This window comes from Balaenoptera borealis, assembly GCF_965194805.1.
Source record: "Balaenoptera borealis genome assembly, chromosome: 10".
In the NCBI taxonomy this organism is placed as follows: domain Eukaryota; kingdom Metazoa; phylum Chordata; class Mammalia; order Artiodactyla; family Balaenopteridae; genus Balaenoptera; species Balaenoptera borealis.
In genome coordinates, this window is record NC_138874.1 from 55,510,500 (window position 1) to 55,524,177 (window position 13,678).

The 13,678-nt window shown below is 52.5% G+C and overlaps 1 protein-coding gene across 7 annotated transcripts in view; it reads left to right on the plus strand.

The window, feature by feature from the left end:
- LOC309635720 (uncharacterized protein) overlaps window positions 1-13,678 on the plus strand; it is an 85,043-nt gene that overhangs the window by 53,401 nt on the left and 17,964 nt on the right. For 6 of the 7 annotated variants that reach the window (XM_082407289.1, XM_082407290.1, XM_082407295.1 and 3 more), the window contains 11 exons: window positions 847-891; window positions 1,269-1,337; window positions 2,672-2,695; window positions 4,185-4,247; window positions 5,307-5,351; window positions 5,697-5,849; window positions 6,617-6,715; window positions 8,057-8,101; window positions 10,537-10,578; window positions 11,584-11,610; window positions 12,559-12,639. In XM_082407289.1, coding sequence (XP_082263415.1) covers window positions 847-891; window positions 1,269-1,337; window positions 2,672-2,695; window positions 4,185-4,247; window positions 5,307-5,351; window positions 5,697-5,849; window positions 6,617-6,715; window positions 8,057-8,101; window positions 10,537-10,578; window positions 11,584-11,610; window positions 12,559-12,639 — 693 coding nt within the window. The remainder of the gene's footprint in view (window positions 1-846; window positions 892-1,268; window positions 1,338-2,671; window positions 2,696-4,184; window positions 4,248-5,306; window positions 5,352-5,696; window positions 5,850-6,616; window positions 6,716-8,056; window positions 8,102-10,536; window positions 10,579-11,583; window positions 11,611-12,558; window positions 12,640-13,678) is intronic. The other variant, XM_082407293.1, reaches the window with a different exon arrangement.

A 13,678-nucleotide genomic window follows, 5' to 3' on the forward strand; every position in this document is an offset into this window, starting at 1 on the left:
GCCTGGTGCTGCTGTGTCCTTCGCAGGTGCGCCGTGACTGAAAGGCTGTGGGCTTGGGGAGGTGCAGGGCAGGTTACCTGGAGGCGAGGCTCCTTGAGCCGGCCAAGGGCAGGGTCGGCAGCAGTTGACTTATATTAAAGCGTTTGTTTTCCCTTTTTTTTACTTTCTGTCTTGATTTTCTAAAATGTGTTCAGTGTTCACATTATCCCAGAACAATTGGAACTATGGTTTGCCTTTCACAATTTACACCACGTTTCATTTATTCCCCACAGTTCTGCCCTGTTTCCAACAGGAACAAATCCCCCCCATCCCGACCTGCTCCAGGAGGCTGGGTGTTCTAATGCCTCGCCCTGGCCCCCATGTTTCCTCCCACAGTTTGGGTCTTTCACCAGCAGACAGGAACCGCCTGGGCTGTCCACGGCAATTGTCAACCACCCAGGCAATTGGCAAAAACTTTCTGAGCCCTTGCTCCTTGAGCAGGATAGAAATAAAGAGGGGCAGAGGGTCTGGTCCCTGCTCCCGAGGAGGTGGCTGACTTAGGGGAGGGGGGGGAGGTGGCCAGACGGACATGGGTGGAATCACCAACAACTAACGTGGGACAGAAAGAAGATCTTCCAGCAAGAAGCTGGAGGGAGCTGGGAGGGAGAGGGGCTTGCTGGCCGGTGGAGGTGCGTCCCAAGGGGTGGAGCCAGCACGGGATGCACAGGGAGCCCTGCGCCTCTCAGCCTGAGCTGAGCTGAGCCTCCTGGCCCCCTCTGAGTACCCTAACACACGGCCCATCTGGGGACACCAGATTCTCTGTACCCGACTTTGTGCCCATTTCACTCCAATTTTGTCGTGCAACAGGGGGAGCCTGGAGCAGCTGGAGAGCAGGGACCTGCTGGCCCCAAGGTACGTGCATCTCTCACCCAGAGTCATAGCACCACATCTCACCTCCCTGGGGTCACAGGGTGAAGTGGCTTGTCCCCGGGGCCTTGCGGGGGGTGGGGGGAGCAGGGAAGAGCTTTCTGGCCCCAGATAGGAGGTCTGACATTGCAGCCACGATCGGACTCAGTCTCCCCCAGGTCTGTCTAGTCCAGGGTTCTCACACGGAGTCTTCTCTTTGGTTCTGGAGCCCCTGGGCATCCTCTGAGAGTGTTTGGAGCCCCCAGTAGCCGCCCCAGCTGCTCTGCATCCCCTGTGCAGCCAGTGATGGTAGAGAGCAGAGGCGCTTGTCCTGAGGTCCCCGCTGGCCCAGGCCCTGGGTGCAGGTCTCCTTTGTCTCGTAGGGCTCCAAGGGCGAACCCGGGAAAGGAGAGATGGTGGACTACAACGGAAACATCAACGAGGCTCTCCAGGTGAGCGGGGCCTACCCAGCGACGGGAGACCTGGAGGTGCTCATGGGCCTCCGGGCTGTGTGATGAGAGAGCTGAGCATCCCAACACCCTGACTCATGTCCCTGAGGCCAGGCCGCTGGGCAGAGCTTCCGGGGATTCATCCCCTTGCCTCCTCTCCTTCGGCCTCCCCCATGCAGCCCCCATGCACACGGCCCTCTCATTTGAAATCCAGATGGCCTGGCTTTGGGTCTGGGCCCAGCTGGCCAGGTACCCTGGCTCTGGGTCACCAAGAGCCATAACTGGGGATTCCTGGCGCCTGCGGGGTGCTGGCCCACTTGGGGTTCTAGGACTCCATTTCTCCAGCACACACCCTCCTCCTTCACATGGTAGAATCTGTCTTCCTGCAACACATCTACCTTTGTGTCAATGTAATCATATTTCAGGTTCATAAGGTACCCTCGTTTAAAAGCGGGGCTTCTCAACCTGGGCGCCACTGACATTTGGGGCTGGGTAACGTTGGTTGTGGGGAAGCCTGTCCCGTGTGCTGGAGGATGTTCAACAGCATGCCTGGTCTCTACCCACTAGATGCCCATAGATGCCTCCCCACTCCCAGCTATGACAACCAAAATATGCCTCTGCACATTGCCAAATGTCTCCAGGGGGACAAAATCACCCCAGATTGAGAACCGCTCCTTTAAAGGAATCTTTGTACCTATGTGAATCCATTTACAAGCTGTACCGTTATTTTTTTTAATGCCAAGAGTTGTCCCTCTAATTTATTTTTCCAGTGGTGCCATGTTTTGTTCTATTGTGTCTGTCTGTTTAAAGGGAGGTACAATCAGAGCTTTAAACCTGGGTTCTAGGAGAAGAGGGAAGATCAAGGAAGGGTCCCAGTGAATGATTAGAAAGAATGGGAGGAACTTCCCTGACAGTCCCGGTGGTTCAGACTCCGCCCTTCCACTGCAGGGGGCATGCATTCGATCCCTGGTCAGGGACCTAAGATCCCCCATGCTGCGAGGCCAAAAAAAACCCCAAACAAACAGAAGGAACAGGAGATGCTGCTTCCCTCCCGCTCTTGTAAAGAGACAATTTGCCGTCCATGTTAGGGCACGTAGGAATCTGTTGTAGGATAGCGTCTGGTGCTCGCGGGGTGCTCCCTGCCCAGTGACTACAAGCCTCGGGGAGGGGAGAGGTGAGGGTGGGGCGGGGCTGGAAGGCACAGGCCCCCCAAGAGGGTCTACCTCTACTGTGCTCCTTCGAGGGGCCCAGCGCCCACGTTTCCAGGACTGGGCCGAGGGGACCCTCCATGTGGCTCTTATTTGCCCTTCAACTGATCGCATGGTGTTGGTTTTTAGGAGATCCGGACCCTGGCCTTGATGGTGAGTCCTCCTTCCTGATTTCCCCGGGCACTGGGCTGAGGGCTGGTGGAGGGCAGCCTGGAGGCTAGGACTGGAGGTCTCGCCTCCAGAAGGTTAGGGTTGACCCTGTAGTGCTGGGGCAGGGGCTGACCTGAGCCTGAGCAGGGTCATGGCTGTCGTCTGGAGTAGCTCTTCACCGACCCGGTGGTGCACTCCTGTCACAGGACAAATACTGGTTCTTGTTGCAGCTGTGTCAAGGAAATAGTGGTATAGAGGAGGATGTTTTCATGTTCTCCTTTTACCCAATCTTTTGCTAATAAAGTGCATAATCCTAAAAAAACTCAGTAGCGACTCTCTACCTTTCCCTCTTTCCTAGAAATCAATTTCATTCTCTGCATCTGGAAAACCTGTGAATTCCAAGCCTGGATTTTGCACGTGTGCCTACCAGTGACAGGCTTTCAGTAAATATTTGTAGCTAAAATGATTACCACCAGGTTTAACTTCCAAGGCAGAGAAGAGAGGGGAGATCACAACGTTCTCAAACTAACTCACATTTTATGTCATTTAATATTTTTAGTGGCCATGTGCCACAAAACACACTTAGACAGAATTAAGCACCAGTCGTACAGTGCCCCAATCCCAGAAACTGGTATTAACCACATGATTCTGGAAACAGTGAGCTTCATTTGGAAACATTAAAATAGATTATTTGAAATAACTCTTTGAAGCAAAACTTTCCGAAACATTTTTTTTAATTTAAAAAATCAACCTTGAATTAATCATTTACATGCAATAAAATGTACCCATTTTAGGTGTAGAATTGGCTGAGTTTTGACAAATATATATACCCATGTACCCACCACCCCAATCACTTCAGAAAGTTCCTTCATGCACCTCAGGAGTCAATCCCACACTTATGCCCAACCCCGAGCCACCACTGATCTGCTTTCTCTCACCATAGCTTAATTTGTCTTTAGTTCTAGAGTTTCTTATGAATGGAATCACACAGTATGTAGGTGTCTGCATCTGGCTTCTTTTGCTCTGCATAATGTGTCAGGGTTTCTTCCTTCTATGGCATGGCCTGTGCAGTGCTTGGTTCTTTTTTCACTGCTGCTTAGTATTCCATTGTATGAATATGCCAGATGTTCAGCTGTTGATGGACATTTAGGTTGCTTCCTGGAGACATTTTTAAGTCACTGTCAGGGAAGGTCAGATTTATCTTCTTGGAGCCCAAGGAGCCCCCAGGGTGTAGATGGACAGGGAGGGAGAGGCTGATAAGCGTGGCCCTAGGGTCCCTGCCCCCCACTTTAATCCAGACACACTCAGTGCTTATCTGCCTTACACTGTGGGGTCTCCATATTTCTTCTGCAAAAAAAAGTGTTCCTGCCCCTGATGAAATATTTGGAAATGACCAATCTCTATAAACCAGCCTCCACATACACTTCTCTGGAGACAGGCCACCCCTCCTCAGTTGGAAAGTTCTCCCATGTGTCTTTCTTTCCTTTCCTAGGGGCCCCCTGGTCTTCCTGGGCAGATTGGCCCACCCGGAGCTCCAGGGATCCCAGGCCAGAAGGTAACACTGTCTTGACAAGGGGGGCGCAGACCCTGCAGAAGCCCTGCGTGTGTCTCTGAACGCGGGACCCCCGGCTGCCCCTCATCTGTGTCCTTCTCATGTTCCCAGAGCCACCACCTCACTCCAGCCTTCAATTCTCCCCAAAGCTCCAAGGCACCGCCTGCCCACCCACTTCACCGCCGCTTCACTGCCCCTATCCTCAGCTCTGCCTTTCTTCCCTTGCTATCTGTCTCAGGCTCCTGTAATTCACAGACCCCTCTGATGTGGTGGGGCCGGGTCTAGACGAGCCCCCGCCCCAGCCAGAGCCACAGCAGGGACCCAACCCGCCATCAGGGCACGTGGCGCTTGAGCCCCTCCCCAATCTCACCCCTCCCTCGATTCCTGCCTTTGCTCCCTTTTATCCTCTGCTCCCCACCCCTGTGATTTTTCCCAGAAGGCCAACACATTTGCCCCTCTGTCCTCTGCTCATGAGGTCCTCTGCCCTGAAGTCCCTTCGCATTTTCCCTACCTTTCAAAGTCTTCGTATTCCAAGCCCAACTTGAAGGCCACCTCCTCCCTGAAGCCTTCCCTGATCTATCAGGAGGAATTCACTGCTCTTTCCTCTCAGCTTGCCTTGGTGATGCAGCTGGTTGTTTACCTGGCCTCAAAGCAGAGGCCACACCTCCTTTATCTCCCTCCCTGACTTAAAGAAGGGACTCGGGTTGATGTGAAGTGAAGGGAGGTCCCCGTGTGGGGGCCAGGACTGGAAGGCTGAGTTTGGGGGGAGGGAGAACAGGGAGGCAAGCACCCGTCCGGGGGAGCGCCTGCGCTGTTAGAGGTGCAAGGTTGTGGCTAGAACGTGGACTGTGGAGCCAGAACGCCCGGACTGGGATCCAGTCTTCACTAACTCCAGGCCTTGGGCTCACAACCCTGCACTGGGGTCCTCACCTCCAGAACGGAGTCGGTGAAAGTACATACCTTCTGTGTGAGTGCTGAGGATACCTGACGTAGGAAGTGCTGTATAAATAAGTTATCGTTCTTCTCTGGCCTGAGAGTGACCTTTAGTTGTTCTGGCTACAGGGGGAGATTGGACTGCCCGGCCCTCCCGGACACGATGGGGAAAAGGTAAGGACACTCCCAGACAAACCTCTGAAGATAGTCTTTGCCCTGGGGGGTGAGGGTACAGAAGGCTCTGGAAGGGAGCCTTGTGGGGAAGGGAGAGGGGAGGGGAGGCCCACCTCTGGAAGCCCAGCCGAGCCCCAGGAGGAGCCAGGCTGACCCACGCTGGGATGGGCTGCGGCCCCTCAGATTCCCACCGGGAGCTGGACAGGCTCTCTGGCTGGTCCAATCAAGCGCCGAAGAGCCGAGTCCTTTGTACCCTCAGCAACCCCCACCCGGCCATTCTTTCTTGTTCTTGCCCCTCGTTTCTCCATCAGTGTATCTAATACGTGTTGTTGATCTTTTCTCCAGGGACCTCGAGGCAAACCGGGAGATGTGGGCCCTCCTGGTCCCCAAGGCCCCCCAGGAAAGGCTGGACCTGCAGGACTGAAGGGAGAAGACGGCCTTCCGGGGAACCCAGGAGAGAAGGGGGAGAAAGGGGAGATGGGGCAGCCAGGCCCACCGGTGAGTGCCGGGGCCCACCCAGCATGATGTGGCTGTGCGCTGTGCCAGCTGCAGCTGGAAACCGGAGCCGGGAGCTGGGGACAGGGCGCTCACCCGTTTTCCCCTCAAGCTTTATAAAGCCCAGTTTCCCACCTCAAGAGACCTGGGTCTTGTTCTGTCATCTCCTATCTGTGTCCACGGGAAAGTCACTGAGCCTGGCAGAGCCTCGGTTTTCTCATCTCTAAAATGGGGATGATTGGAAATTCGCTGGTGGCCTAGTGGTTAGGATTCCAGACTTTCACTGCCGTGGCCCAGGTTCAATCCCTGGTTAGGGAGCTGAGATCCCACAAGCCGTGTGGTCAAGGGAGGGGAAAAAAAAAAAGAGATTTCTTAGCTACAACACCAAATGCATAATTCATTAAGGAAAAAAATTGATAAATTTGACTTAACAAAAAAGAGTAAAATTAAAATGGGGATGATAATGCCTTCCCTGGATACCTCACTGAGTTGTTGGGAGTGTAAAACTGCCTCTCGGGACAGCATACCTATACCCAGGAGAGTATAGGGACAGCCCTAGACCCAGGAGAGGTACAAACAAGGGACCTTAGCCCAGGCCAGCTAGGCCTCTGGCTTGACTTGGGAGGCTTCTCTGGGCTTCATGGTTTCCAGGCAGCACCCTAGACACCTGCCCTTGGAGGAAGGCGGCCCCACGTGCATGCCACGGCAGGTCCCAGACCTCAGTGTGATGACCTTGCCCTTGACTAACAGCGATCTTTTTCGATCTCTAGGGTCTAGACGGCCCAACAGGGGAGAAAGGAGAACCAGGTGACCAAGGGAGAGCTGGAGTGACCGGATTGCCTGGCCCAATCGGGCTCCCAGGATTCACGGTAAGGCGAGGGGGCCGAGCATCAGGGTGGTCAGCAGGCCTCTGCTGATGAGGGCAAGCAAGCGGGGCGCCCTCACTGAGGTCACCTGCCTGGCGGGTGCCTGGTGCTGTGATGAAGCTGCACTGGCCGCCAGCCTGCCTGCTCAGCCTGGGGATGGGAGGGTCCTCTGGATGAGCAGCTACTCCCTGAGGGGCAGTTGGGTGTCAACAGGGGTTCCAGCTCCCTCCGCTCACAGCGTGGTGGCCTCCATCTCCAGGGGCCAACATAGTTCCAAGGTGCTAGAATCTTGGACTCGGAATTCTCCTCTTAGAAGTAGAAAGAACCTCAGAGGTCCACCAATCCCACCTCTGACCCAGTGCAGGATCCCTCGAAGGCCACTGACTGTGGCTGCCCCACTCAGCTGGGACAGGCAGGCAGCTGGTAGCCTCCTGACATGTCACCTCCAAGCTGGAGGGAATGCTTCCGATGTGGTGTGAGGTACCCTCATCAACCGCCCTCCACCCCCTTGGCCCTGGCTCCGCTTCTAGAGCCGTATTCACTTTCTGTAGCTGCATAACAAGTCACCACAAATTCAGTGGCTTAAAACAACACACGTATTATGGCACAGCTTTCGTGGGTCAGGGGTCCAGGCCCATCACAGCTGGGGCCTCTGCCCAGTCAGGGTGCCATCCAGCTGCAGCCCCATCTAGAGCTGGGGTCCTCTTCCAAGCTCACTGCTACTGGCATAATTTTCAGTTCCTTCTATAGTAGCAACGACTCCCTCAGCTCCTAGAGGCCACCTACAGTTCCCGGCCACTCGGCCTTCCCTCTAGTAGGCAGATCATATTATAGCAGCTTGCTTTTTCAAGACCAAGGCCAGCAGGCATCTCTCAGTGCATCCTAGCAAGACAGGTGTGTGAGTGTGTGTGTGTGTGTGTGTGTGTGTGTGTAACATACTTGTAACACAGTCTTAACCTATCATTTGTATAACATGTATAATTTGTAACGTAAGCTTGTAACATAATCACAAGAGTGACATCCCATCATCTTTGCCAATAGACCATATTCTACTGGTTAGAAACGAGTCCCAGGTCCATCCTAGGGCCTCTGCCCCGCAGGATCCATACAGAATATCAGCCTCTCCTCCCACGTGCTAGAACCTCAGATTCAGGAAGTCAGTGATCACAAGTCCCCTGCCCTGGCCTTCGTCCTTCAGGCCAGCTACCTCTGCAGCCTCCCAGGTGGTCCTTGCTGATATCTAGGCCTAGTCTAGTACTGGTCAGGTTTGTCACAGATTTGAGGGTGTCTGTCCCAGGATCCCCCGAGTGCTGGCATCCACGCCATGTTGTTTTGTGCCCACAGGGAGAGAAAGGAGAACCCGGGGAGAAGGGTGACCCAGGAGTGGAGGTAGGTTGTGCCTGCTCTGCTGCTTGTGTCACAGGGATTATTTGACAGGGACCTTGTCACACCACAGTCTCTCCAGTGTGCACATCACTTCCGTGCTCTAGAAAGAAACTCACAACTGCCTGACACAGGAGGAGTGCAGGAAGCTGAACATTTCCTGGGCACCTCAGGGGTCAGCAAGGACCCACAGGTCTGCTCCACAGTCTTCCCATTAATCAAGTCCCTCAGCAGTATTCACACAGCACCTGCCATGTTCCATTCCAGTGCTAGAGCCTGGAGACAGGAAAATAAGACCATCCCTGTGCAGCAAACAGTGCCCAGTCGTGGGCACTAGAATGGCAGCAGCTCAGGGAGTCGGGTGAGCACCCCAGAAGATGGGTCATTGGAGCAGGGTCTTGAAGACTCTGTTGGAGTTTGCCTAGAAGCTCCAGAGGTAGGGTTTCCAGAGAGAGGCATTATTCTTTTGAGAAGTGTGGTGGTTAAGGGAAAAGGGGAGAAGAGTGGAGTGAGCGGTAGTCAGGATGGAAGCCAGCTTCTCATAACATGGGAGGGAATCAGGCTCAGGGTAAGAGCCAGGAAAGCAACAGAGGTCGAGGATACGTGAGGGAGAGGCTATTTGGTGGAAGGGCCTGGGCCACCCAGACACCACCGCAGAGAGAGACCACCAAACCCTCGGTCACCCTTCAGTGTCACCAAACCCCATCTGCATTTAGTAACACAGAACTGATTGTATAACATATATGTTATTTATTTGGATAGGCTCCTAAAGAAATGCTCTGAAATTCAGGAAAAGCATAATATGCAAAAATGTTCCTTCCAGATGTACTTAAACTAAAAATTGGGAACAGCCTGCATTTCTAACAAGAAGGAAATGATTAAATAACTTACCACAAAATACTAATGGTAATAATAGTCCCCATGCTGGAGAGCTTTCCTTATGCCAAGCCCTGCTCCAAGCCCTGGCTAGGTAGGAATTCATTTTTATTCCAGTCAATGAATAACACATCAACATTGAAACCAGGCTTGTGGGGAACATACAAAAAACGGAAAAATGGGTTTTGTGTTAAGTGAAAAAGAGAAGAGGACCAAATTTTATATATATATGATATCATCGTAAGTATAGCCATACATTCAAATACATTTTATACATCAAAAAAGAGTAGAAGGAAATAAAGCAAAATATTAGCATTACTCAGAGCTATTTATTCTTTTTTCTTCTTTCAGTTCTCTTTAATTTACTAATATGTTAATGAATTTGTATTCCTTTACGTTTTTTTATTTTTTAAATTATCATATAGTAAAATGATAATACGGTAAAATTGACTTTTTGACAGTTCTATGAATTTTAATACATGCATAGATTTATATAATCTCTACCCCAATCAAGATATATGAATTACTTGTTTATAATAAGAAAAAAAGCAGTAAACTTTTTTTTTTAAGAACGTAGAGTTTCCAAAGATTGAGTTCCCTGCAAGGAGACTATAGTATTATGGAGTTAAGAAGTCCACATGTCCCAAGCGACAACAGGGATCCCCTGTCTGCCCAGTGCAGAGGCTCCCTTTATAGTCACCTGGCAGAGGGTCCCCATGCTGGCCACCCTCCAGGGGATTCTGTCCCTGGGAAGGTGAGGTGCCCAAGGAGAGTCCAGAAGCCGAAGTGAGGGGGGCCAGCAGGCGGGTCTCCTTCCTGCCTCTTGGGTGGCTGACTGTGGACAAATGGATGTCCGTCTTCACCAGGGACAGAATCTACCCTGCGCGGCATCCTCCGTAGAGAGGAAGACCGCCCTGGGTTCCTTCGTGTTCTCTGTCCAGTCCGAATCTCTTTGACTTTAACCTGCCCTCAAGAGAAACGGAGACCCACAGTCCCCATCCTGTCTGTTACAAACCTGGGGAGCTTGAGGAATATTCTTCAGAAGCATCTCAGTCTCCCCCCATTCCAGACAACCAGTCTCTCTTCCTTTAAGCTAAAGGTCTCAAACCCAAATGCCAACCAGGACCAGGCATGCAACAAATGAATGCAAGAAGTCTGGGTTAAAAATAATAGGGAGTGGTGAGGACTGAGGTAAACCGAAGAACTCAAGCCCCACCCGGAAGGGAAAGCTCTCATTGAGCTCCAGGCAACTGTTGCCATGCAAGAACAAGAGCCTGAGGCGGCCAGATTTTCTGGTTTTTCAAAAATATCCAGAAGAATAGACATTTTGAGGGTATTTCATGGCAATGTTTGTTTGTTTGTTTGTTTGTTTTTTCGAAACGCTGTGCAGGCTGATGAGTTGCTGTGAGTTTCTGACCTGTTCTAAGCCTTTGTTTGGGAGACTGTGTGCTGGTAGTTCTGTCCTTCGGCCTTGCAGTCCCTAGCCGGACCCCAGGCTATGGCAGAAGGCAGGACCCCTTACAGTATAACAGGGAGTGGGCTAACTGTCTCCCTTTGGCTTCTAGGTTCCTGGGCCACCAGGGCCAGAGGGACCTCCCGGACCTCCGGTAAGTTTGGAGGGCTTGTCTGTGTTTCAGTCCACTGTGATTAGGTCCCTAACATCCCCTCCCCATGGCAATCACTGGGCTTAACCTCAACCTTAGATCACTATCACCTCCTGCTTCTACGGTGGGATTTTCACATCCACAAGCCCCTCCCTGCTCCTCTTCCCTCCCACCTTAAACAGGCATCATCTCTGTGACACCAAGGAGCCTGGCCATCGCCTGGTTTCCTGGAAACAGTTGACTGGCATGGCAGCCCCGAGGTCCGGTCCTAGGCTCTGGTCCCTCCTTGCAGGAGTAGGAGTCATTCTGTCACTCGGTTCTGCCCTTTGCCATCAGACATCTGCTCCTCTCCCTCTTTTATTCCTGCTAACCAGCCAGCAAGAAGACCAGGATTAAAATAGAAAGTGACCCATTTAAAACCAGCCCCACTGGATTGGCCTTTCCATAGTTACAGATGATAAGGCACCTTTAAAGGGTCCCCTATGCATTGTTCCTCGAGGGTCCCCAAGCATCCTAAACCAACAGATGCTGGTCCTTGCCTCTGCCGGGTTCACAGTCCCCGTGGTGATGGGCCACCCATTGTCATTGGTACAAGTAGTAGTAGTAGTAGTAGTAGTAGTAGTAGTAGTAGTAGTAGTAGTAATAATGACAGTAGCCAAAGTATATTGCAACTTACTATGTGCCAGATGCTACTCTAAGCACTTTGCACATATTATTTAATTTTTGCTGTGTTCCCTCTGAATTTTGCCTTCATGAAACTCTGAATCTTCTCTCATGAGTCAGCTGTGAGGGCCACAGAGAGATTCTCAGTCCCTGGCTGGGGAAGCCTGGCTCAGACCCCACCCCAGGAAGTCCTAAGCTGGCCCCCCCTTAACATTCCCTTCTACCTCTCCTGGGCAGGGGCCCCAGGCCAGGCTCTGTACCCTAAGCCCTTGCTTTTTTGTGGTCCAACTTGTGGACAAGGAAGTCAACTTAACCAGAGGTGCTTTGTTTTGGTTCCAAATGCAGGGGCTCCAAGGCGTTCCTGGACCAAAGGTAAGAAGAGATCACGTGACAGGTGCTGGGTGAAGAGGTTGGGTGAAGGTGCTGTGTCAGTGAAGGCAGAAAAGAGAGAAAATGCTTCAGAGACAGGGGACCCAGCTGACCCCTTCCCTAAACGAAATCATGTGACACTTCAGCCAGTGGGGTACCATTAGGACAGAATAAAGTCCTGTGGTCCTGTTAACATCCATCATTGACACTGGGCAGGCTTTGGATTCAGAATTTTCCCATCCATCAATCAACCCTACAGAGTGACAGGTTAGATTCTTAGCCAGTGATGAAATCCTTTTTCCATGTAACCTGCCCCAGACCCTTCACTCACCCTGAAGTATAGGTGGCAGACAGAGGGTGTCATAGCAAGGGACCCCTTCCCAGGGCCAAGCCCACTGGACTCTGGCCTGGGACTCTCCCAGCTCCCAACCCCAGCATTTCAAATGGATAAGAGGGGCTGGAGGCTGCTGGCATGACAACAGCCCTTGTCTCCTACACTGGCGTTCTCCAGGGGACTATTAGGCAGTTTCCTCTCCTGGTTAGTGTGGGAGCCTCAGAGCTCCAGTGGTGGCATTTCAGGCATTCGCCATCCAGTATCTGCAGGGTCCCAGTTTTTCTGCTATGCAAATGGTCATCTATGCCAAAGCCTGACCTGGAACTGACCTATGGGTTTGTCTCTACTCCTGCCATCCCTTTTCCCTTTGGGGACCTCAAAGTTACCACAGAGATACTCTGTAGTAACTGACTGTAACTGAGGCAGAGCCAGGCTAAGAATTCAGCAATTCTTGGAGTCCCCAGCCTGCCACCCCTGGGTCAGGCACCTCCACCTCCTCCCTCCTCTATCTACCATCCCTCCCCACCACCCATCCCCATCTGCAGGACCCCAGAATGCAAGAACGAGTTGTCTGGGCCATGCCCTTCTGTGATCTCGCCCATCTCCCTTTCCTTCAGGGGGAAGCAGGACTAGATGGAGGAAAAGGAGAAAAGGGCGTCCAGGGAGAAAAAGGAGACCGAGGTCCTCTGGGATTACCCGTAAGTATCGTGCACCCAGCAAACTGGTGTGAGGAGCCTGGCCGGGTGGTCCTGACGAGGTGCTGGGCAGGGCCCTGGGAGAAGGCGACTGGAAAACTCGAGGTTCTAAAGTTCTGAGCATTCCAGAGCTCCGTGGGGTTTTGCTTTCCCACCCGGACGAGACCGTAGGCTCTAACTCTCTTACCGAGGGCCTCCTCTGGGCTGGACCTGGCCTAGGTTCTGGAGGAATGTGAATCTGAATACGACAAAGCCCCCCACCCCAAGGAGGACCCAGCTGGGAGCCAGAAGGGGCCAGAGAACAGCCTTAGGCCCTACTTGTGCTTGTTTGAGGCAATAAAAATCTGCCCTTAATGGGGCCAAGCTTAGAGGACTTGGGAGCATTGGGACAATAGAGTATTCATGTCTCTCCTACTTTCCCAGGCAGACCCCAAGAGAGCCCCTGCTCTCTGCTCTTAAGCACTGGCCACAGCAGAAAAGCTTGCAAAAAGTCAGATCCTCTGGTCCCAGCAGGCTAAGGCCATTCACATCTTGGTTCCCTGAGATCTCTGATCTCAGCTAAAGGCTCCAGGTCAGGACAGGGGCTGCTCAGAAGGCATTTGCATCTCCGGATGTCGGGCCTGGACTGGGCGAATTCCTTTGCCCCAAGCTCCAGTGACTGATGGTCTCATCACTGCCTCACCTGTCTCCAGGTGAGCGCGTCCCTCCACCCATCCCGGAGCCCTGGGCTCCATCCTCCCTCACACCCCAGTGAGGCTGGCACTCTTTTCTTGTTTGTTTTTCAAGATCTGGAAGGGACTTTAGGATTCCCTATAATCATTTTATTGGTGGGCCCGGAGAAAAAAGTGAGTCACTTGAGGTCATATGTGAAGTCGATGGCCTGGCTACACCAGAGGCTGCTCCTTCACTGAGGCCACAGCCTTGCAAAGGGCTCTTTCCAGCCACGAAGGCTTCCTCTGTGCTGGGCACAAGGCCAGTTCCCACCCCCAGGAAGCTGTAAAAAGCAGAGGAATGATGGGAAGCCCAGATGCCCCAGCTTGGC